This window comes from Triturus cristatus, chromosome 10, assembly GCF_964204655.1.
Source record: "Triturus cristatus chromosome 10, aTriCri1.1, whole genome shotgun sequence".
NCBI classification, from domain to species: domain Eukaryota; kingdom Metazoa; phylum Chordata; class Amphibia; order Caudata; family Salamandridae; genus Triturus; species Triturus cristatus.
Genome location: NC_140593.1, coordinates 1,062,246,650 through 1,062,271,983, shown reverse-complemented (window position 1 = coordinate 1,062,271,983; position 25,334 = coordinate 1,062,246,650). Strand labels below are relative to the sequence as shown.

At 46.5% G+C, this 25,334-nt stretch overlaps 1 protein-coding gene across 1 annotated transcript in view; it reads left to right on the top strand.

Annotated features, from left to right (window-relative positions):
• The first annotated feature begins 595 nt into the window (after positions 1-595).
• The window catches only part of LOC146796565 (uncharacterized), a 36,580-nt gene continuing 11,841 nt past the window's right edge, over positions 596-25,334 (top strand). The window contains exons 1-2 of the mRNA XM_085631349.1: positions 596-708; positions 1,109-2,471. Of these exons, the coding sequence (XP_085487475.1) occupies positions 1,148-2,471 (1,324 nt within the window). The 5' untranslated portion in view covers positions 596-708; positions 1,109-1,147. The remainder of the gene's footprint in view (positions 709-1,108; positions 2,472-25,334) is intronic.

Sequence of the window (25,334 nt, the reverse complement as noted above, 5' to 3'; positions counted from 1 at the left end):
GTAATTGTGCTGCGCAGGATCGGACATTTGAAACGCAAATGCACGTTTGGTTTTCGTACATGCCAACATTTGAGAAGAGCAAAGTGGGAGATTGTAAAAAAAAAAATCGGGAGAATGGGGCCTTGAATCGGGTTACTGTCATGTGTGGGCTTTGTAAGTGTGCTGCAGCAGTATTGGACATTTGAAACGCAAGTTCACGTGTTTTTTTTATCACCTTTCAGAAACATGGAGCACAATGGCAGGCAGAGAGAGAGGGGGATGCAAGAGTTGTGCTGAGATAACGCTTCTAAACGTGTCTTTAGTCGAAACGTTTGAATTTAAAATTTTGATCTATTATATTCCATAAAGATACTGAAAGCTAAAAATCATATCATTATTACATTTAAATGTAAGCAGGTTCCAATGGATAATTTTAACGTAGCAGACTAAAAAAAGTCTGGTTTCCCCGAACATCAAACAAAATAAATATTTTAAGAACACTGTAGTTATTTTATGTTAACTTGAAGAACTGACGCTGGTAAAATTCATTGGGATTACTTGTATTTTAAAAGCAATGCTTGTCTAGTTACAGCACGTTATTTTTATTTTCAGCACCTTCTAAAGCTTGACAACCCTTACCAAATTTTTGGTCATATTTCCGGCGAAGAACAAGACCTCCTTTGCTGCTCTTTCACCCCGGCTACGACCCAGCAAACACCAGAGTTAAAGGTAAGGAAACTGATGCTATTTTTTTTTTAGATTGGAGTTAGAGGTATGTGTGTGGTCACTGTACATGGTGGTTGGGGTAGGCACACATTCTGAACATTGTACCCTCAGTGGATGGAATTTACTAACAGCTTAGCCCTGTGATTTGGGCAATAACGGTTGTTAACAGCACTATCTATCCCTTGCCTTGTTCAAGGCCCTCAAGCAGTGTCTGTTTCAGTGCCTTCAGCAACCACTATGGCACACAGAGGCAGCAGACAGTAAGGCTGTATTTTTAGCAGTCATGTTGTGCTAAGGGGAGCTGTTGGAGATTTATTGCGATACTGCACAAGATATATGTATTTATACTGCAATTTGATATTATTGCACCGCACCTTATATGTTGTACTTTGATTATTGGCAGGTTTCTTTAATATATATTGGTAAGGCCAGCATCGTCATCATGAATACAGTACAAGAGCTGATTACAAGGTCATTCCAGGCACGGCCACTTCAAGAGAAAATAGATTTAAAGCAATTGGGACCTCATCGGCCTGACCTAAAACTACAGCAAACTTCCCAGGACAGAGGAAAAATGTCCACACGTACATTCTCAAACGCCTGGTACACAAAAGCTGATTGGCTTACAGGGTGCCCTTTAAGAAATTCTCTGTTCTGCTTCCCCTGCTTGCTGTTTGGTGGTGAGTTTTCTTGGACAAATCAAGGAGTAACAGACTTGAAGCATTTGTCTGAAACAATAAAGAAGCATTCACGCACAAGAAAGCATATGGAAAACCTGACTAGACTGGGAATGTTGGGGGAAGATGCTCCGATTGAGCAGCAGATAAGTGATGCATACCGCAAAGCAATACAGAAACACAATGAAGCAGTTGATAGGAACAGACAGATTCTATCCAAAATAATTGATTGCATTCGTTTCTGTGGTGCTTTTGAACTGGCATTGCGAGGCCATGATGAATCGGAAGGTTCCCCAAATCCTGGAATATTCAAAGGCCTTGTGGATTTAATAGCAAGCATAGACAAGGATATGGAAGCACATTTAGCACGTGCTACAGTCTTTAAGGGCACCTCTAAAACAATACAAAATGAACTTCTTGAGTGTATGCTCGAAATTATGAGAAGCCATATTGTGCAAGAATTGCAAAACACAGACTTTGTGGCTATTCAGGCTGATGACACCACTGATGTGGCCACTAAAACACAGTCCGTATTAGTGTTTCGATACATTGACAATGACAGACAAGTTGTGGAGAGGTTCTATGGTTTCACACATTTAAGAGACTCTAGTGCAGAAACCATTACTGCAGCTATACTGCGTCAACTGAGCTTAATTTTTCCAGAGCTGCCTCAAAAAAAAAAACTTATTGCGCAAAGCTATGATGGTGCGTCCGTAATGAGTGGAAGCCTTAGTGGAGTTCAGAAGAGAATTCGAGATGTGTACCCTAATGCTCATTATGTGCACTGTTACGCTCACCAACTTAATCTTATTATGCAACAGGCAGTATCAAAGATCACCGAGACACGAATTTTCTTTCAGGATATAGGAGGCATGGCAGCATTCTTCTCGCGTTCCCCCAAAAGAACAGAAGCACTTCATGACATTGTAGACAAAAGCGTTCCAAGGGGATCCTCAACTCGTTGGAACTTTAACATCCGTACAGTCAACCTAATCTATGAACATAGAGAGGACCTTCTGAAATGTTTTGAAGCCATAGAAGCCAATGATGAGTTTGATTACAAAAGTCAGATAGAAGCCCATGGCTTTGGTAGAACACTACAAGACAGAGAGTTTCAGTTCTTACTGTATTTATTTCATGATATAATGGTAGCTGTCGACCTGTTAATCAGTTACAAGCACGAGAGATAGATACTGTCAAAGTGCAAGTATATACTACTATGTTTGTACAAAGCATAAGCAATGTGAGAGATGGGGTTGACAATTTAGACAGCAAACTTCCAGAGAAATCTATTTTCACAAACCGCAGGAAAAACATCACCACTATGGTCCGAATTGCAAAGGAGATCTGTGACATTGTAATTGTGCAGGCTCGAGAGCCTTTTTCTTTCACTAAACATTTGGTGAGTGCCACATTATTGCAAAGTCAACAGTTTGCCAAATATGATGAATCCTTCCCGGAGCGTGCTCTGAATGAGGCTGTGGGAGCTTATCCTATGCTCAATAAAGAAGAGCTGAGAACTGAGTTGACTGTACTGTACGGAATGCCTGTGTACCGGAAGGCCACAAGTGCCTTGTCTTTGCTGGCTTTAATACATAAACTTAATATGGAAAAGTCACTTGGAGAGACAGTGGCTTTACTTAAAATTGTCATAACCACTCCTATGACAACAGTCGAGGCAGAACGATGTTTTTCAGCCTTAAAGAGGATTAAGACATTCCTGAGAAACACCATGCTTGAGGAAAGACTCAATGCTTTGGCAATGCTCTCTGTAGAGAGCAAGCTAGTTCAGAAAATCCCGGACTTTAACACTAAAGATATTGAAAAGTTTGCTGCTCTTAGAGAGAGACATGCTGATTTCATTTACAAAAAGTAAACAATGTTGAATGCTGCTACTTTGCAACCAGTTTAGTTTGTTAAATAAAAAACATCTGTGAGTGAGGTACTCAGAAATGCATTGTATCTCGAAGTCTGTTATGAAGCTCTGTGGTTATACACTGAATAAGCAGCTACCTATGTTATATGACATCTCTTTATTAATGTTATAACTGCACTTTCACAATTGCTTTATTAACCTTCCTGCTTTCTCAAATTTGCTTGAAAATGCACCATTTCTCTTCTCTTTTTTCAAAATTTTCTCGGGGGGAGAACCCCCCCGAACCCTCCTTATAGGGGTTCGGGCTCGCTCGCTACGCTTGCTCGCAACGGTGAAGTATACCAATCATTTTACGCCCCACCACTTTAAAATGTCACCAGCCGCCCCTGTGTACATATATATATGTGTGTGTGTGCGTGTGTATGTGTGTACAATTAACCATGACTATGGACGGTGGATGGAACAAGTTGGGACAGATAAACATATTGATGCCCTAAGTAAGTTCTCTTCAGAATAAAGCATGTTGGCTTTGGCAGTATCGCTTTTTAAGGAGATTTTCAATTGAATGAAGACAAAAAGAATCAATGAATTATTATTATTGTGTGATGCTTCTGAACATTGGACTCATACAGAGGGGTATATTCTCAAGAACGTGTGATAACTACTGCAAAAGTAGTTTAATGCAACTCTCCACATTGCAGTACATCGCGGGAAAATAACACCTTGGTTACACGGCATTCCCAAGCCGGCAGCACCATGCGATAGGCTCACAACAACGCGTCAAATGTCCGCGATGAAGTCAACGTGACGCCGCAAAAATGCAAAACATCACAAAAATCAGCGAAAACCAGCCACAGGCCTGCAAATCCCATACATCATGCGGGAAAATGAACTATAAAAGGAAAAAAAAACACCAAATCCCAATTAAACTGCGTAGCACCATAGATGCACCCGAACTGAGTGCAGAGGACAACCCGAACCCCACAAGCCCCACAGGGAAGGGCAAGGAGAAGAGGAAAAGGAAGACAGAGTTCAGTCCGCAGGAAGACCGGATCATCGTCACGGAGGTAATAGAACACTACCAACAACTGTTCGTCACCTCCACAACGTCATTGGCAACACAAACGGAAATATGGCAGTCCATCGTCAACAACATACAATGGCACACATGCAAAATCATGCTCAGCACACTGCACACCTACAATGAGTGTGGAACATGTCCCAGATACCCTTGGCACACCGCAGCACACATACAAACACCAAGTAGGCCCCCATCCACAATGTGCACAAATGGGCCCCCGCTTCATATCACCAATGCCACAACCTACACATGCACATGTGCTGAATCCAAAAAGCATCGGCCCTGTGAGCCACATGGACTATGCACCTGACACTGCATGACAGATAGCATGGCTGCAGTCACAATACATGACATGGTGCACGAGACGACTTTGAGATGGCTGAGTGTGGACCACATCCATAAAGGAGCAGGTCACACTTTGACACATTCACGTGCACCTACAACCCATGATGTCAAAAACACATCTGCAAACAAACAATGCACAAGAGTACAAAATATGTCCAAGGGCACAAATGACCCAGGTCGCAAACTTCACAGCACCCGAAAAGCACACAATTCAAAAGCACATTGACTCAAAGGGATGAGGGGCCGCCAAATCAGAGCTGCAGGGCCAACTCGCCAACAATGCAGCACACACACATAGCAATCACAGCACATCAACATTGACGAAAATGTGGTACAAAGTGCAATACCTACACCACAGGACAGAGGACACAACTGGTGCCGCTCGTGCATAGAAAATGGCCAATCACATCTGGCCTTGCATGACACTATGGACGATAATGTACGAGTACAACCTCACATCCGTCATGTAGTCGAAATGTCCCTTGTTTCCCAGCAAATAGCCAGCTCCTCCAAAACAGTCCCAATGTACATTGTCATGCAGTCTGTATGTAAACATGTACAATGCATCAACATACATGGAATACACTGTTAACCTGCATCTCCCCTTTACATCGCAAAGGGACAATCAACACCTCCTGAAGAGCAGACCACACATCTCTACAGTGATGATGAAGAAGACACCCTGCACATTTGCTCAAACACCCTCCAACGGCTCGTGGACAGCCTCTGCACCCAATCCCCAGGAGCAGGGCAGTCCAGCTGCATCGTGGTGAGCCTACACCCTGCACAGACCACACAGCAGGAAGCACCCACGACCACGGCTGGCCCAGAGGACCCCACGACCAACACATGGAATTCCAACGCTGTGTGTTAGCGTGTCAGGAGGAGTTGGCTGTTCAGAAGCGGGTGGCGTGGCAGCCATTCTCGATGCCATACGTGGGTGTCTGAGTCCCATCAGGGACCACATACAGTCCCTAACGGACACCCCCTGTCCGCACCATGCTCACCGACAATCCTTGGCTGACCTCACTGGGGCCATTACTCAGATACAAGAACTGTGTAGTCAGGCAGGCTCCAGTGATGGCAGCACACAGTTGGCACAGATGCGGAGGCCAATGGAGACCATGGAGCGGATGCAGGCTGGAAGTAGGGCTGCCACGGCTGAACACCAGTGACATGTATCTGGGATCTTCCAGGCCTTGCAGATCCTCATCTTGCCATTGCTGCCACAGAGCTTTACCAGATGATTGCTGCAGGAACTTCGACACACTCATCTCCACCCCCTGATGTGTCATTGGCACACAGTGATGCGGCCACTACACAGCCGCCCCGTGATGTGTCAATGGCCCACAGTGATGCAGCCATAACACCACCACACACACCTGACACACCGAACACATAAGACATCTCGGAGGAGTGAGATGTGGAGTGCAATGACTGTGTGAGGAAGGAGGCAGTAGCATCCGTACCCACCACATGGCCAGTCTCTGCATGGTTCAGCCCTATGCATCATGCCCTGGAACAACACCTCCCACTGTCCACCGGAACACTTTGAGATATTCAACTAGACCCCGACATGGACTATCAAATCTACTCTTGTACCAATGACACAGCAATCCGGCTGAGGACTGTACTCTTCCTCTTCAGATTGACTATGCATTCACCCAAGGAGTCTGTTTGGCCCACCACTGGGCAACCACTTAATGTGGGCTTGAACTGGCTATGTACCCCTCCATCTCCGACACACTCCAGAATGTGAATAAAACATTCCAAATCACACAGATGTGTCATGTCTATGTTCACTCACGTGTACAAGTATGGATGAATGTAGGGGACGTTGATTGCACTAAAAGGTACACCCTGGTAAATGTCATCAATGCACATGTAAGACCCTGACCCACATGGCCAATTAGATGACTGTGGAGGTGTGAACTAGCTGTGGCCTCATTGCACATGAACAACAATCTCGCATCCCCCAACGTAACTCCACGTCCATGTATCATATAGGGCTGTGTGTGTAAAAGTCAGAATAGATAGCCCGCCTGAAGTAGTGTCCTCCATTGCATGTGGCTGCAGAACCTCTCTTCGCATGACGTACTCACACACATCAGTGTGTACACAGTCTGTTTTAATGGATCATATTGATCCACATGGCAAGAAGTTGGACACCATACTCACATTGCTGAAGACAAGTAGGAGCACAGCTCTACCAGCAACTATCCCAAACACAATGTCTGGCTCACAGAGTTGGAGCTGGCAATAGGGAATCACCACCTATGTACCAGAGGCAGCCTGTCCCTCCCTGTGTACAGACAATGTTCATTGAGGCACACAATTTGTCATACTAATCAACAATCATCACAGTTGTAAACTGGTGAAGTTGAGCAGGCTTTATTAGCATGTGCGTGTCAGTAAGGGCAAGTGATGGGCCCCAACAGTCAGACAAATGCTTAATACACTTACAGGCAGAATGGGAACGTGTCGAGGTACAAATAATGGGGTGGCAAAAATGTATACATATCTGTTAGAATCCGGGTTCTCTGGTTGGCACAGGTAGGTACTTGTGACAAGCAGGGATCCTTTCCTCTAGTCAGGGTAAGGGGTTACACTCCTAAAATAACTCCTGCTCACCCTCTAGGTAGCTTGGCGCGAGCAGACAAGGCTTATCTCAGAGCGTTATAGGTTAGGCATTTGTGAACACAAACAGTAACCAAGTGATAACACTACAGATGGACACCACACAGGTTTTTATATTAAAAATAAGGATTCTTTATATAGAGTTACCACAAGACCATTAAACGACAAAAATACACAATACTGTTACTTAAGATGGTAGAAGTTTGCTTAGTTCTCTTAAGTTCTTAAATGCGACACTTTAAGTCAATGTACCTTAGATGCGACACGCAGGGCAACGAAAGTGTTGCAACGATGCTGATGCGATGAAGTTTTTGGTGGAAAGAAATAAAGACGTGAAGATCTTCCAGATGCATTACGCTTCTCCGATGTTGCGACAAGACTCGTCTCGATGCGTTGGCTGCAGCGGCGTCACCCCTTTACGCGATGCGACGACAGCGGCCGTGGCAGCGGCACTCTTCTCCGACGTTTGTGAGACGCTTCCACTCGATGCGATGCTTCAGCGGCGTCACCCCTTTACGCGATGCGACGACAGCAGCTCCGATGGCGACACGCTTCTCCATGGATGCGAGGCGCTTTTCTTGATGCGGTGCAATGCGACAACTACTATGGCTGCTATGGCGACACTCTTCTTCCTCGATGCGAGACTCCTCTCTTGATGCGGTGCAATGCGTCAGCTACGATGGCTGCGATGGCGACACGCTTCTTCGGCGTTGCGAGACACTTCCGGAATGATGCGAGACGCTTCCGCTCGATGCGATGCTGCAGCGGCGACACCCTTTGCGAGATGCTCCGACAACAGCTCCGACGGCGGCACGCTTCTCCTTCTTGAGTCGCGCTCCCAGCTCCTTGCGACACGCAGTCCCTCAGAAGGCCCAACAACAGCAGCAGGCACTTCCAAAGAACTCTGGGGAGCTGGGGGGTGAAGTCCACTGGTCCTGGGACTTCGTTCAGAGGGCAAGCTCAGCACAAGCCCTTGGAGATCTTTTAAGCACAAGTTGAAATAAAGTCTTTGTAGTTTTTCTCCTCTCCTTCCAGCTGCAAGGCAACCACTGCAGGCCAATCCCCCAGGTCAGTGACAGTACTCCTTCTTACAGCTTTCCCAGTTCCTTCTCCTCGGGCAGAGATTCTTCTTGTCAAGCAGGATCTAATTTCTTGGGAGCAGAGTCCCAATACTTATACCCCTAATTCCTTTGTTCCTCTGGGTAGAGGGGCCTTTGCCCAGTCCAAACCAGTTCCTGAGCACTTTGTTGACATGACTCTGCCTTTCTATTCAGGGTGCAGGGCAGAGACATCAGCCGCTCCACAGGAGGTGGAGCCAGCATTGTGGTGGCAGAGCACAGCCCTATTCAGAGTCCAGGTGCACTCCTCCCACCCATCTGGATGTCAATCTCTCTATTCACCACCAGGCTACCTAGCCCTGCCCCTCTGTGTTTCCCCAGCCCTGTCACTCACACAAACCAGACAGGCAGATACACATCATAGCAGAGGCGGGCTGAAATGGTTAGGCAAGCAAATACCAACTTTCTAAAAGTGGTATTTGCAAACACAGAATATTAAAATAAACTTTACTAAAAGATGTATTTTATTATTCTGAGTTCAGGCATACTAAACTCGATGTTCTACCATGTTCCCTGGGTCTGTTAGGATCATAGGATGTAACAATTCTAACAGCCCATCCTGGCCTATGGAGAACAGGTAGCCTTACAATAGTGAAAAACGAAAATGCCTGTAATTCACTATTAGGACATGCCACACACATCAGGGCTTGTCCTACCTTATGCTTACAATGCACCCTGCCCTTGGGCCTACCATAGGGGTGACTAATATGAAGTTAAGGAAAGGTTTAGGGACTGGGAAGTGGGTGCACTTGCCCAGTCAGCATGACAGAACCAGACTGCACGCAGGTTCTGCAATGGCAGACCTTAGGGTGACACAACCAGTGCTGCAAGCCCACCAGCAGCATTTGTATTTACAAGCCCTGGGCACTCCTGGTGCACTTTACTGGGGTCTCACAGTAAACCAAATAAGCCAATCATGGAATCCAACCAACATATACATTTTAAATAGGGAGCACTTGCACTGTGGCACTGGTTGGCAGTGGCACAGTGCTCTGAGCAGCTAACACCAGCAAAACACATGAGGCACAGCGACAAAAAGTGGAAGGGAGACTCACGCCAAGGTGCCAGGTCTAACACGTGTCCCCTCCAGCTGAAGAGTGGGGAGAACTACCCTACCCCAGGGAGTTCCTCATCACTAAGGCGGAAAAATCTGGACAGACCGCCAGCATTGGCGTGATCTGTACAAGGGCGATGTTCCACAGTGAAATCCATACCCTGTAGGGAAATGGACCACCTCAACAGCTTTGGATTCTCACCCCTCATATGCATCAACCATCTGAGGGGCCTGTGGTCTGTCTGAACCCGGAAGTGAGACCCAAACAGGTAGGGTCTTAGCTTCTTCAGCGAGCAGGACACAGCAAATGCCTCACGCTCAATAGCACTCCATCTCTGTTCCCGTGGTAGTAATCCCCTGCTAATAAAGGCTACAGGTTGATCTAGGCCCTCTTCATTAATCTGTGAAAGAACAGCCCCCACACCATGCTCTGAAGCGTCTGTCTGAACGATAAACTCTTTGGAGAAGTTGGGAGCCAAAAGCACAGGCGCTGTGCACACAGCAGCTTTCAGGGCCTCAAAAGATTTCTGACAGGTTTCAGTCCAAATCACCTTCCTGGGCTGCTTCTTTGAAGTCAGCGCTGTCAAGGGGGCAACAATGTTGCCATACCCCTTGACAAACCTCCTGTAGTACCCGGTGAGACCTAGGAAGGCTCTCACCTCTGTCTGGGTTTTGGGCGACTCCCAATTCAGGATGGTTTCTATCTTGGGTTGAAGGGGTGGCACCTGGCCACTCCCAACTTGGTGCCCCAAGTACACCACTGAACCCTGCCCGATCTGGCACTTACTCGGCTTGATCGTGAGGCCAGCCCTCCGCAGCGCCATCAACACTTCCCAGAGGTGGCGCAGGTGTTCCTCCCACGTGGAGCTGAACACTGCGATGTCATCCAGGTAGGCTGCACTGAACGAATCCAGCCCAACCAACACCTGGTTGACCAACCTCTGGAAGGTGGCAGGGGCATTCTTCATCCCAAAGGGCATAACACGGAACTGGTAATGCCCATCAGGGGTGGAAAATGCTGACCTCTCTTTGGCCCCATTGGTCAAGGCGATCTGCCAATACCCAGACGTCAAATCAAACGTGCTGAGGTAGTTGGCAGCCCCTAGCCGATCTATGAGCTCATCAGCTCTGGGGATGAGGTGTGCGTCAGTCCTGGTGACCGAATTGAGTCCTCTGTAGTCCACACAGAATCGGAGTTCGGGTGTGGCTCCCGGCGCTGCAGCCTTTGGGACCAAGACCACTGGGCTGGCCCAAGGACTGCTTGAGGACTCAATTACCCCAAGGGAAAACATCTTGGAGACTTCCTCCTTGATGCAGGCCCTTACCCTGCAGTCACCCTGTAGGCCTTGTGCCGCACAGGTGTACTGTCCCCAGTGTCCACATCATGGACACACCAATCAGTGACACCGGGAATCAGGGAAAACAGGTCAGAGAATTGTCCCAGTAACTGGCGACAATCGTTCTGTTGCTCAAGGGTCAGGGTGGAAGAGAGGATGACACCATCCACTGACCCTTCTTGCTCCTTGGCTGACATGAGGTCAGGAAGAGGCTCAGTCTCCTCCTCCATCCCAGCATCTGTCGCTAAGAGCATGCCCACTTGGGACCTCTCCAAGTGGGGCTTGAGGCGGTTGATATGAAGGACCCTCAAGGGGTTCCTTGGAGACCGCAAGTTAACCAAATAGGTGACAGGGCTCTTGCACTCCACAACCTCAAAGGGACCGGTCCACTTATCCTGGAGCGCACAGGGCTCCACTAGGGCCAAGACCCATACCTTCTGTCCAGGCTGAAGCTCTACCAGAGTGGCATTCTGGTCGTACCACCGCTTCATCTCCTCCTGGCAGGCTTCCAGGTTTGCCTCGGCAAGTTCCCTGAAACGCCTAGTCTGGTTTCTGAACGCCAGCATGTAGCTATATACATTCTGGGGAGGTTTCCTGGGAGAGTGCTCCCAGCCTTCCTTGACCAGACTTAGAGGTCCTCTCACTGGGTGTCCGTACAGAAGCTCAAAGGGGCTGAACCCTAGAGACTTCTGTTGCACCTCTCTGTAAGCAAAGAGAAGGCATGGTAAGAGGACGTCTCACTTACGCCTCATGGGTTCCTCAAGACCCATTATCATGCCCTTTAGGGTTCAGTTAAATCTCTCAACCAACCCGTTTCCTTGGAGGTGGTAAGGTGTGGTGAACTTGTAGGTCACACCACACTCTTGCCAAAGGGATTTCATATATTTAGATATGAAATTGGGTACCCCGGTCAGACACCACCTATAGAGGGAATCCCACTTGGGAGAAAATTCCCATCAGCGCACGTCCCACCACGGGGGCCGTCACTGTCCTCAGAGGGATGGCTTCCGGGTACCGGGTGGCATGGTCCACCAGGACCAGGATGAACCTATTGCCCATCACTGTCCTGGGGTCCAGTGGCCCTACAATGTCAATCCCCACTCGCTGGAATGGGGTACCGACCACAGGGAATGGTTGGAGTGGAGCCATCTGCTTCCTTCCACTCTTCCCACTTGCCTGGCGAGTCTGGCAGGTCCTGCAGTGAGTGTCTGAACTACTGCGCATTTGGGGCGAAAAGAAGTGGGTGACAAGCCTTTCAAAGGTCTTGTCCTGCCCCAAATGTCCTGCCAATGGCACATCGTGAGCCAGCCCCAGTAGGAAGGCTCTGAAGCGCTGGGGTACCACCAGCACACGGGCTGACCCAGGCTCAGCAACCTTAGGCTCAGAATACAGGAGGTCGTTCTCCCAGTAAATGAAATGTGTTCCAGACTGATCACCGTTGGCCTGGTCTCCAGCCTGCTGCCGCATACCCACGAGAGAAGGGTACTCTTTCTGCTCCCTGCATAATTCCTCCCTGGAGGGTCCTCCTTCTTGCTGCCAATGGGTCAGCTCAGGCAGGTCCCCCAGTTCAGCTATCTGTTCCCCTGTAGGTTCCAGGGCATCCCCCTCAAGGTCTGCTTCCTCCTGGACCGTGGAAACTTCAGGGGCCGGTTTCCCGCGTCCCTGCCTCTTCTCCCTAAGGCCGGTTCCTGGGCCTCCCTCTCAGGCTCCAGGTCCTCTTGAGCACCTCTACTCGCTGTCATGGACCGTGTGGTGACACACGCCCAATCTGGCATACCCAACATCTCCAGGTGAGCACTCCGCTCCACCTTAGCCCAAGGTGAGCTCTCCAGATCGTTCCCTAACAGACAGTCTACAGGCATGGCGGGCCTCACAGCTACCTGAAGAGTACCAGAGACCCCCCCCACACAAAGGGAACCTGAGCCACTGGGCAGTGACTCTCGGTGTTGTCGGCAGCAACATCCGGATAGAATGCTCCTGGGACAACCTGCTCCTGAGACACCAGGTGGCACTTGACAGCCGTAACACTGGCTCCTGTGTCTCTGAGAGCTTCCACCCTATGGCCATTTATGGTCACCCACTGCCTGTATTTTTTAGTGTTCTCAGGCAGCTGGGTTTTGGGGGCCGCTTCACGGTCTCCTAATGAGACCAGGGACATTTCTACTGAACCCCACCCACCTTGGACACCCATCTCTCCACCCAGGGCTACACTAGCCATCTGCCGGGAGGTTGCACCCGGGGGTGCCGGTTTACCAAACTGGCGACAATTGGGATCATTGGCAAAATGACCCAGCTCACCACATCTGTAACAGGTTGGGGGATCTCTTTGAACAGGGGTACCTGTCGGGCCCCAGTCGGTTTCTGGGGTGGAGGAGTCTGAGAACCCTTTCCTTGGTTCCCTTGGGGATTACTTTCGGGCCTCCTCTGGAACTCCCTCTGTTTACCCTTGTCCCCCCCCCTCTTCTGCTGGGGACCCTGCCCACCTTTGGTGGAGTCGCCCACGGGACCCTTGTGGACCCTGGTACTGACCCAGCGGTCCGCCTCCTCAGCAAGCTTCCTAGGGTTAGTCAGCCTACTATCAATCAGGTGCTGCCGTAGCTCAGGAAAACAATTACTGGACAAGTGCTCCCATGCCATTAAATCAAGAAGCCCTTGAAAATTATCAACCTTGCTACCCTTCACCCAACCATCCAGTGCTCTGCAAAAAAAAAGTCACATACTCCACATACGTACTATTGGGAATCTTAGTGCAACCCCTGAACCGCTGTCTATACATTTCAGGGGTTAACCCATACCTAGCCATTAAAGCATCCTTCATATGGGGGTAAGAGTTATGCGAATATGAGGGCAAATCTAGCAGTGTGTCCCGCCCTTCACTCAAGAACCGCCCCCACAACCCCGCTCCCCAATCCTTCTCAGGGACCCGGTGGGAGGACATGGCTACTTCGTAGGCTTTGAACCACTGCCCTATGTCATCATTTGTAAAACATTCCTTCACTACATCTTTGGGTATGTACACTCTGGACTCTGGGGGTGTGTTGCCACCAGAGGGAGTGCTTCCCAAGCCCTGAGCTTTCAACTCCAGCTCCCTCATTTTCATCTCATGCTCCATTTGGCTTTTTCTCTCTTCCATTTCCAGCCTTTTTTGCTCCATTGCCAGTTGTCCATTTAGTTTTGCCATCTCTATCTCATGAGCTCTGGTTTCCTTCCTGTCTGCCAACTCCTCTGGAGATAAAATGTTACTAGAAACACTGCTACCTGCAGGGGAAGGGGGTCTCCTTCCTCTTGGACCCACTGGCCCATCTAGCTACTCCTCTGCATTATTATCATCAATGGCATTCCTGGCTTCTACCCAGGCCCTCAGCGCCTTGTAGAACTCTGCCTTGTTTTTACATCCAGTAGTGCAAACATTAAATTTCTTGCAAAAGAATTTCAGCTGTGAAAACTTGTAGCTTTCCAGTTTCTCTTCTTCCCATTCAAATTTAGTATTAACAGAGACTATGGATGCTGCTTTCTCCACCATGGTTAAGCTTGGCAGTGCTCAAAAATAGACAGTCCCAAAAGAAATCTACCAACAAGTATTGGTTGCGTTTTAAGGTCTGCACTCACTAAGTAGTGTTCACCAATTACTGTACATGAGTCACAAATGCAAGTCCAGAATCCTCACCGCTGACCACCAATGTTAGAATCTGGGTTCTCTGGTTGGCACAGGTAGGTACTTGTGACAAGCAGGGAACCGTTCCTCTAGTCAGGGTAAGGGGTTACACTCCTAAAATAACCCCTGCTCATCCTCTAGGTAGCTTGGTGCGAGCAGATAAGGCTTATCTCAGAGCGTTATAGGTTAAGCATTTGTGAACACATACAGTAACCAAGTGACAACACTACAGATGGACACCACACAGGTTTTTATGTTAAAAATAAGGATTCTTTATATAGAGTTACCACAAGACCATTAAACGACAAAAATACACAATACTGTTACTTAAGATGGTAGAAGTTTGCTTAGTTCTCTTAAGTTCTTAAATGCGACACTTTAAGTCAATGTACCTTAGATGCGACACGCAGGGCAACGGAAGTGTTGCAACGATGCTGATGCGATGAAGTTTTTGGTGCAAAGAAATAAAGGCGTGAAGATCTTCCAAATGCGTTACGCTTCTCCGATGTTGCGAGAAGACTCGTCTCGATGCGTCGGCTGCAGCGGCATCACCCCTTTACGTGATGTGACGACAGCGGCCTTGGCAGCGGCACTCTTCTCCGACGTTTGCGAGACGCTTCCGCTCGATGCGTTGCTGCAGCGGCGTCACCCCTTTACGCGATGCGACGACAGCAGCTCTGACGGCGGCATGCTTCTCCGTGGATGCGAGGCGCTTTCTTGATGCAGTGCAATGCGACAACTACGATGGCTGCGATGGCGACACGCTTCTTCCTCGATGCAAGACTCTTCTCTTGATGCGGTGCAATGCTTAAGCTACGATGGCTGCGATGGCGACACGCTTCTTCGGCGTTGCGAGACACTTCCGGAATGATGCGAGACGCTTCCGCTCGATGCGATGCTGCAGCGGCGACACCCTTTGCGAGATGCAACGACAACAGCTCCGACTGCGGCACGCTTCTCCTTCTTGAGTCGCGCTCCCAGCTCATTGCGACACGCAGTCCCTCAGAAGGCCCAACAACAGCAGCAGGCACTTCCAAAGAACTCTGGGGAGCTGGGGGGTGAAGTCCACTGGTCCTGGGACTTCGTTCAGGGGGCAAGCTCAGCACAAGCCTGTGGAGATCTTTTAAGCACAAGTTGAAATAAAGTCTTTGTAGTCTTTCTCCTCTCCTTCCAGCAGCAAGGCAACCACTGCAGGCCAATCCCCCAGGTCAGGGACAGTACTCCTCCATACAGCTTTCCCAGTTCCTTCTCCTCAGGCAGAGGTTCTTCTTGTCAAGCAGGATCTAATTTCTTGGGAGCAGGGTCCCAATACTTATACCCCTAATTCCTTTGTTCCTCTGGGGTAGAGGGGCCTTTGCCCAGTCCAAACCAGTTCCTGAGCACTTTGTTGACATGACTCTGCCTTTCTATTCAGGGTGCAGGGCAGAGACATCAGCCACTCCACAGGAGGTGGAGCCAGCATTGTGGTGGCAGAGCACAGCCCTATTCAGAGTCCAGGTGCACTCCTGCCACCCATCTGGATGTCAATCTCTCTATTCACCACCAGGCTACCTAGCCCTGCCCCTCTGGGTTTCCCCAGCCCTGTCACTCACACAAACCAGACAGGCAGATACATATCATAGCAGAGGCGGGCTGAAATGGTTAGGCAAGCAAATACCAACTTTCTAAAAGTGGTATTTGCAAACACAGAATATTAAAATAAACTTTACTAAAAGATGTATTTTATTATTCTGAGTTGAGGCATACTAAACTCAATTTTTTACCACGTTCCCTGCATCTGTTAGGATCGTAGGATGTAACAATTCTAACAGCCCATCCTGGCCTATGGAGAACAGGTAGCCTTACAATAGTGAAAAACGAAAATGGCTGTAATTCACTATTAGGACATGCCACACACATCAGGGTTTGTCCTACCTTATGCTTACAATGCACCCAGCCCTTGGGCCTACAATAGGGGTGACTAATATGAAGTTAAGGGAAGGTTTAGGGACTGGGAAGTGGGTGCACTTGCCCAGTCAGCATGACAGTACCAGACTGCCCGCAGGTTCTGCAATGGCAGACCTTAGACATATTTTACTAGGCTTCTGTGGGTGGCACAACCAGTGCTGCAAGCCCACCAGCAGCATTTGTATTTACAAGCCCTGGGCACTCCTGGTGCACTTTACTGGGGTCTGACAGTAAACCAAATAAGCCAATCATGGAATCAGACCAACATATACATTATAAATAGGGAGCACTTGCACTGTGGCACTGGTTGGCAGTGGCACAGTGCTCTGAGCAGCTAACACCAGCAAAACACATGAGGCACAGCGACAAAAAGTGGAAGGGAGACTCACGCCAAGGTGCCAGGTCTAACAATATCCTTACGGTTGGCAACGGTCTCAGCCCACCTTGCCTTGCTGGTCGAGTCATGTGATGTTTGGCGTCTGCTCATTGCCCCATGTTAGGGGACACGACTCACAGTCCATGGGATCTGCATGGAGCTGTACCACCGGACTGCGCCGACTGTGTGCTCTGCTGACACTCCTGTTTGTGGGCCAACAGGGGGCGTACACACAGGTCGTAATCCAGTTCAGCTACCGTTGTGTTGGATAGGCGGACCTCCATGGGCCACTCGAATGTGCATGATTGACAGTGGAACCATGGCTGGACGCATGTGACGTACGCAAGCCGGAAACTCAGACGGTAACTGATTCGCAAAACTTCCATTGGCAGAGCTCCCAACAGATGCAGCATTCGTGCACGGTACAGTCCCATGTGACTGGGGTTGTGCATGTTCCCGGGATTGCTTGCCATACCATTTGTTGGTCTTGTACCACCGGCACTCCTCAGACCGGCGGCACATCTGTGGACGATATACCACCGCTCGGAGTAATAAGTCATATGCGTGTTCAACGTTTGGACGTATGGGTTGTCTTTTTTACAGGTGTGTTGGGGGCATGCCATGCAGGTGTAGCTTGAGCAGGGACAAGTGTGTGTGGGGTGTGGACAAGTCGCTCTTTTATTAGCGCAGTTCGTGGTGTGGGAGTCACCAGAGACAGGTCTGGTATCTCATTCAGGGGGTGCCGGGCGCATTGGAGACCAAGGTCGGAGGTTCAGATGTCCATCCGCCTTGTGTATTAGACAAAGGAGCTTTCATGCCTAATTTTGGTCTGACTACTGCTTGCATTTCTGAAATGTGACGCTGAAACTGTTGCCAGTCCTTAGATTTTGGGTGCACCAATTGCAAGACACACGCAACAGTTGGCATGCATGTGCCAAGGGCTTGATTGTCCTTGCGCTCCTTGTTCAGTCTCTCTCTCTCTCTTTCTCTCTCTCTATGTCCTTTGATGAGTGCCTGACACACCTTCTTATCTGGGATATTGTCTTACAGGCTGTCACTTGCAGATTGTCCAATGATGACCCGCCATGACTCTACCAAATAGTGGTTTGGTGTGAAATTTGATTTTGATATTTTGTTTGGACTATCAATTATGAATAATTGATTCTGCTTTTTCTGTACTCACATGGCTGTTAGTTGTGATTCTGCGGCATCAGGCGAATGATTTTGTTCATGATTTTGTGACGTTGATGTGCATTCTCTTTGTCCGGGGAAGGTGGGGGGTGCCCGGTGTGTGGCCCTGGGGGGGTGGTACGGGGCTGGGTGGCGGTAGGTGTTGTGACCCTCTTGGGTGTCCTGGCTGCATGATCGTTGGCTCCATGGCATCTGTTGTTCTTCAGGTGTGGCTGTGGTCTGGGCTCCCTTTGATGGAGCAGGTTGTAGTTCCTTAGCACTGGTGCTAAAAATAGCTGCCTAGTGCTAACACAGATACCATTGCGTCATAGTGCAAGGGTGCCTGCGTTGCAGGGATGATTGTTTATGTGCAGGAAGGGACACCTTCATGCACAAAAACAATCATTAATGGTGTTTTGCTCTTTCTATGTGTGCTGAGGAATGCAGCACACATAGAAAAAGCAAAAACGAGGAGAAATAAAAGTATTTCTACTCGCTGCGCCAATCTAATGCCTGCTTTTGGATGGTATTAGTTTTTGGTGCTGCCTCAGATTTACAGATCCTTGTAAATCTGAGGCAGCATCAAAAAGCAATGGATGTTGCAGTGGAACGCCTACAGCAACACCCATTGCACGCCCCTTTCACGCAGATACCTGCATAAAAGTGTACACTATTTACAAGGTGGCGTTAAGTCACTTTTTGTGGATTCATACCACTTTATAAATATGGAGCAGGTCATTGTGCCGCCGGAACGTCTGTAAAAGTGACGGTCCGTGGCGCAATCCCCATCTACATATGCACCTTTGAGCGTTATTGAAAAGTTGGTGCATGTTTATTTGTGTTCCATGTAGAGTTGGTAAAAATGTAAGGGCATATTTACAAGGGCATTGTGCCACGGAAGCATCACTTTTAACAATGCTCCAGTGGCACAATGCCCTGCTCCATATTCACAAAGCAGCATTAAGCCACTTCACGTGCATTGTAAATATTGTACCCTTTCATAAAGTCTTCTGCATCAAAGGGACGTGCAATGGGTGTTGCTGTGGACGTTCCACCGCAACACCCATTACTTTTTGATGCTGCAGCAGATTTACAAAGATCTGTGAATCTGAGGCAGCGCCAAAAACTAACGTCAATGAAAAACAGGCGTTAGAGTGGCGCAATGAGGGGAACTACTTTTATTTCTCCTCGTTTTTGCTCTGTAAATAAGGTGCATCAATAGTGGCGTAAGGGTTTCTCAGGGTGGCGCAGGGAAAGTGAGGCTTCTTTACAGGTGCGTCACTTTCATGTAAATCTGCCCCCAAATCTGCATGTCAAGGCTCTTCTAAAGCTGAAAAATCAGAATGAGAGGTATTTATCACATGCTAATTACCTCACACCGAGGCAATCATATTTACTGGGTACAGTAAATATGCCATCCTATAACATAAAACCCAGAATCAGGGCCAATGACTTTAACATCTACACCAGGTCTTTTCCACAGAGAACGGATGCTGCAAACTTTACAATAGCATAGCACTTATGAATCTCTCGACAGTAGAGGCATGCCAACTCCATTTTTAAAAAGCCTCATCTTTACACATTATATGCACTAAAACCTTGTGGGCCCCAAGGCACTAACTGGCACATGCATCAACGTAGGCTTTTGCTATTGCTTAATTGCGATTATTAAGGAATCGCAATTAAGGAATTGCAAAAGCCTATGCATGTAGGAATCGCTATAAAAATACTGATTCCTACACATTCCTTAATTGCGAGTCGCGATTAAGGAATGCCGTCCCATTCATTCCCATGGGCCTCTAGGCCCATAGGAATGAAATGGAGATTGCATGAGCAATTTGCGAGTACCAGTAGGTACTCGCAAATTGCTCATGCAATTTCAAGGGTGCAAGTGTGTCAAAATGACACTCTTTTGCACCCCTGAAATTGATCTGTGCACATATGTTGCACACACACATGCCCTAAGGGCATGTGTGTGCGCAACATGAAACTTTGAAAAATGCACAAAAGTGCATTTTTCAAAGTTTTTGCAAATTACCATGAAGTTCAACTTCATGGCAATTTGCTCCCCCTATTAGCGAAATCGCAATTTTTTTTACTTTAATGCATTGCATTTAAGGAATCTCAATTTGGGATTCCTTAAATGCGATCGCAATTTAAGTAATCGCAATTTAGAGAATCCTTAAATTGCGATTTTTGCATTTGGGATGATGCATCCCAAATGCAAAAATACCGGTCGCAAAGGGGCAGATTCTGAGAATCTGCCCGTTTGCGACCGGTTTTTCCTTTGATGCATGTGCCTGAACATGTAGACGACTGAGCTACTGTTAAAAACAGGCTTTCTAGAATGTAAATAGAGTGTATCCAGACATGTGCTGACTGCAGCTTTTTGTGTGCAGCAGGTATGGCAGTCCAGCAATAATGCTTTTAAAGTCACTAATGTGGGTGGTTTAAATGCACAACGCAGCTCACAGCGACATTCGACGTCCATGCCACTCGTGAATTTTCTATGCCATCTTATTGTGGCCTTAACTTCAAGTCAGATATGCCAATTGGGGTTAGCTAATTATGTATCAGGTTTAGGATTTGCAGGGCATACACTGGGAGTTGCATCCTCCCAATTCTAATTCCCCCTGACCTCTGACCCCGAGTTGATTAACATCCTTGGTCCTGGGAAGGAAATCCTTAGTGCAGTCCACTAGAATCTCACACAGGAAGTTGATATCGATGGAGAGAAAGTAATTCGTAGCAGTAGCTTTGCTTCAGCAGTTTCCAAGGGAGCTGTCAGTGTCTCATTTCTCTCATGCAGAAACCCTTCCTAGTGGCCTCAATACCAGCTTGTAATTAGAAAATGAAAGGCAGGTCTTGAACATGAAATTACATGTCTCCCAATATTATTACCTATTAAGAATCTTCAGGCAAGTCAGTTTTACTTTACTTACAGACCACAAATTGCTGAGACCGTCACCATAGTAACCCATAGGGATATATAAAGTCCTGCTGGGCTATGCTCCATAAGCCTGGAACATTAGCAGATGCTGTGATTAAACATTCAAATTCATAAATCTCCCAATAGTAAAAACAGTGTCAAATGCAGTCACTACTTAGTGTAAGGTGAAAATAATAATTATAAAAATATCATATGGCTTCCAGAGTCTAACAGCCTGATAGACCTTCATGGCGCTCATTCTGTTGTGCTCTGAACAATAAAAAGCTGGATGGAGCTGTTTTTTTAGCTATTAAAAACATCTTTTCCTTTTGTGAGCCTACCATTCTTTTTAGTTCTTGCTGAAGAGAACTTCTGCCTAATGCATGTACAACAAAAGGTGTTATATGCAAATAGCTGCAAACAAAACTTGCTCCAGGTTGCTAGCTCGTGGTGTTTGTTCTTGGCTTTCACCCTTCATGGGTGGAGAGTTAGAATGTATGTTTCAGCACCTGAACAGTTCTGCATTTCATTAGCGGTTGGCGGTGTACATTTTGAGTTTTGTATAATAGTGATGCTCCTATGTTCTTTCTCTAGATCCAAAGAAGACCAATCTAAGCAAACAGTAGCAGCCACTCTTTTTTAACAGGTGGTGGGGCAGGTGGTGATGTGGTGTGGGGGGGGGGTAAATAATAAAGCGCTTCTTCTGCTCCGGTCGGACTCCGGTTCCCCTGGGGTTGGTGCACACTGCCAGGCTCCTAGAAGCCAATCACAGCATTGCTCTCATACTTGTAATACAGCATGAGAGAGCACCGGTGTGATTGTCCTGAGCAGGCTTGTTTAACGCTCGCTCAGGTCCCAGAAACCAGTGCCTCTTCTCCACCCAGCTGTACAACACATCTTGGGTGGAGAGAGATCAAAGTGCTCATGACAGTTTGGCCAGCTTTAGACAGCCGGCCAAACCGTCATGCGTACTTGCAGTGTGCACTACTCCTCCCCCTACTCTCATCATGGCCCCGTCCAGAAGTGGCTTGCTGGCTCAAGCGTGGAAAGAAAATGGTTTTATTATCATTTTACTTTTACCTCCCTCAGCTGGTCCTCAGCGGGGGGGGGGCAACGCTCCTTGGCCAATGCGGAGGAGCCGCCGCTGAAACTAAATAGCACTGCATCCCAGGACAGTAACCCACCATATTGTGCTGTGGCCTAGGCAAACAAACGCTCGTCACTGAAACCGGAGGGTTAAAATCCACAAAACAGCACCTTGTGAATATTGACACACTCCTTTCCAAAGACACAGGCCCACCATGCGGCAGCTCAGGAACACCTGCCCACCGTGGTATACTCCATCCTATGAACACTAGCCCACCATACTTCACCATTTGTTTTTAAAATATTGTGTTTGAATTACAAATTATAGGCGATCCCGAAACTGCCATCACTTGTAACCCAATATTAATGATCAATAAATCACACTTAGGATCTCATTTATTAGAGACATTATTACCCAGACCAATTGCAAGAACAACATGTATTGCACTTTGAGTCACTTAATCTTTGTCTCACAGCACACTACTCACATGAAACACTCTCTTTAAAAAGCTTTTCCGAAGTGTCCTATTTTCTTGCACTTGTTGCATCTTCTAACCACGGTATGAGAGATTACTATTAACATGCATCTATGAAGCACTCTATACCCCTCTCCATGTTCTTAGTCTGACTTCTTACTTCTTTCTTCACATTTACTTTAATTGTGTTCACTTGTGATGAAGAACTCAGCTCTAAGTTTTTGTACATCACTTTATCCAACACTGAATGCTCCACCCCTTTAGTAACAGTTTCTTCCACAATTAGATTTCTGGAAGATAATATATGCGTGGCAAAGACAAGCATGGGAATTACATGCACTGTAAAGTCATACAGTCCTTCAACATACTCATCCCACTTTCCAGTTCTTTGAAATGAATATGGACACAACATTTATGACATCTGCAAGGGCATATGCTTTCTATTAAGAAGTAGCCTAAATAGAGCCCGGAAGATGCCCGTGAGGACAAAACGCGTTGGCTACAGTTTTAAGACGATTGTTAAAGAAGAAAATGAATAAAGAATTCTCCTCTAAACACATTCGAAGGATATTTTGAACCATGTATTGTAATTAATGGGTCCTGTTTGTGAGGAATATCATAAGAAATGTGCTGAACTCCTACTAATTTGGAGTTATATACTTTGGTAAACATTGGGTGCTGAACCACAAAGGATTGAGTTTGTAAAAACGTGTCAGATGGTACCACATTCTGGACCTCATTATGATGGCCGGCAGGCTACCACAACAGGCCGTCGGTGATGTTACACCCGACATCCAGGCCATCGAACCGACCGCCGGATTACGATAACGGCAGTTGGAGCGCAGATGTCATGGGAGAGACTGCCACCTACGACAGGATCCAAGATCCCATTGGGGTGGCGGTCAGAATCCTATCCCTACAATGGAGGCGGTGACTGCACAGGCACTACTTTAGGGATTAGGATGTCCCTTTCCGACTGCCTTTTCACCGCCCTTAAAAAGCAGACAGAAACAGACTTTGGGAGCCTCAAGAAGGGCCCCCAACCCCCATGGGCCACTGCTTGGGGGCACAAGTAGTGCCCCCCACACATCTAGGCACTGTGTGCCAGAAACCAAATGGTGCTCTCCATGACCTCCCGAACCCATTTTCGCTCGTCGGGCAAGGCGAAGATGAGGTAGGCAGTCCGGAGTCCGTGTCGACCCGGAGAGCGTCACGGACACGGCCCATCTTCTCGGGCGTCAAGCCACATACCCAGGAGTTACCATTCCTAATCCAACCTGAGTATTAGTATAAAAAGTATAGAAACTGATCAACAATAGAGAAAGTGTTGGACTTTGGATGGGTCAGTTCAACTATTCCAACTATAATCTGAGCACCACTAGAGAAAGTGTTAAACTTGGAGGTGTAAGGTTAAATATTCTCTCTTCAATCTAGGCAACATTAAGGAAAGTTTTAACTTTAGAGGAGTCCAATGTAATGTTTCCAATCCAATCTGACCAGCAGTACAGAAAAATTATCACTGTAGAAAAATTGCATCTACAATTCCCTATCTTAAGAAATTGGAAAAAATTACATAGAAGTCTGCTAACAAAATGTAAAAAGTAAATGTATTGAATTAAAAAATGACAAAACATTATTTTGACTAAAAACACATCAGACCCAGTATATTAATTAATTTACTATTTTTTGTTGCTGTTCTATATAAAATGAACTTGGCTCAAAACCATTAGAGTACTTTCCATGAGCCCCAGAATACATTACTCAAGACCAGATTTTTTCTAAGGCAGAGGAAAATTAAGTGATTTACCCAGTATTACCAGATGTTGAGCCAATTCCAAAGCCAGTGTTTCCCATCCAACTCAATTATTATTTAAAAAAAAGTTAACATTCACACAACAGAATACTATTATTAAACATTATATCAATAAAAAAATGTAAAAAGTGAAATAAATATAAATACAAAAGTAAACTTAAATGTAAAAGTTAAAAATACTTTCTAATTCAAAATATACATATACATTAAATATTCTGACCAAATAAACAAATATTTATAAACTCTCTATAAAATACTTGAACAATGTTCCACAAAATTATATTTATACATAATTCCCACCCCACTTGTATACAAACACAAAATACTGCAAAATGTAACCAAAAATAAATATTAACATTAATTAAACATAATAAATACAAACGCAGTGTAAGTACAAATATTTATAACATAGTAATGAAAAGTGTGCATTTTATAATTTTCAAAACCACAAACCATTAATAGAATTTCCTGAAAAACAATAATTTTAATAGAGGTAATAAACACATTAAACAATTAAAATTAATTATTCACAAATGAAAATATATATTTAAAACACTTAACTACCCTAATGCCCTCTTAAATCAACATCCTGCAATGAAACAAAGTAGTATGAAAGAAAATATAGTATTTTTATATATAAACACAAACACTACACAAATAAATGCTAATTTTAGAAAAGTAGAACTGTAAAAAAAAGTACAGATAAAACAATATATTTAGTTTGCATAATTAATAACCAAGTCACTTATTTAAAGTGTAAAAATACACTTACTTCATGAGATATTAAACCCAATAATGCACAAAACACTACAACTAAAAATGTATAAGACCTCATTATGATACCGGTCTGATGAGCGTCCGACCAGCATCGTGTCAGAAACAGGACCGCCCAATTGACAGTCGCTCTTACCAAATTACGATACAACTGCCCTCACAGTGGTCGGAAAGTTCATTTCTCCTATTGTGGCTTGTGCTGCAGGCCACAATGGTGGTCAGACTGCTATTGAAAGACTGTCTGAAAGGGACATCGTAATCTCTTTGATGATGCCTGA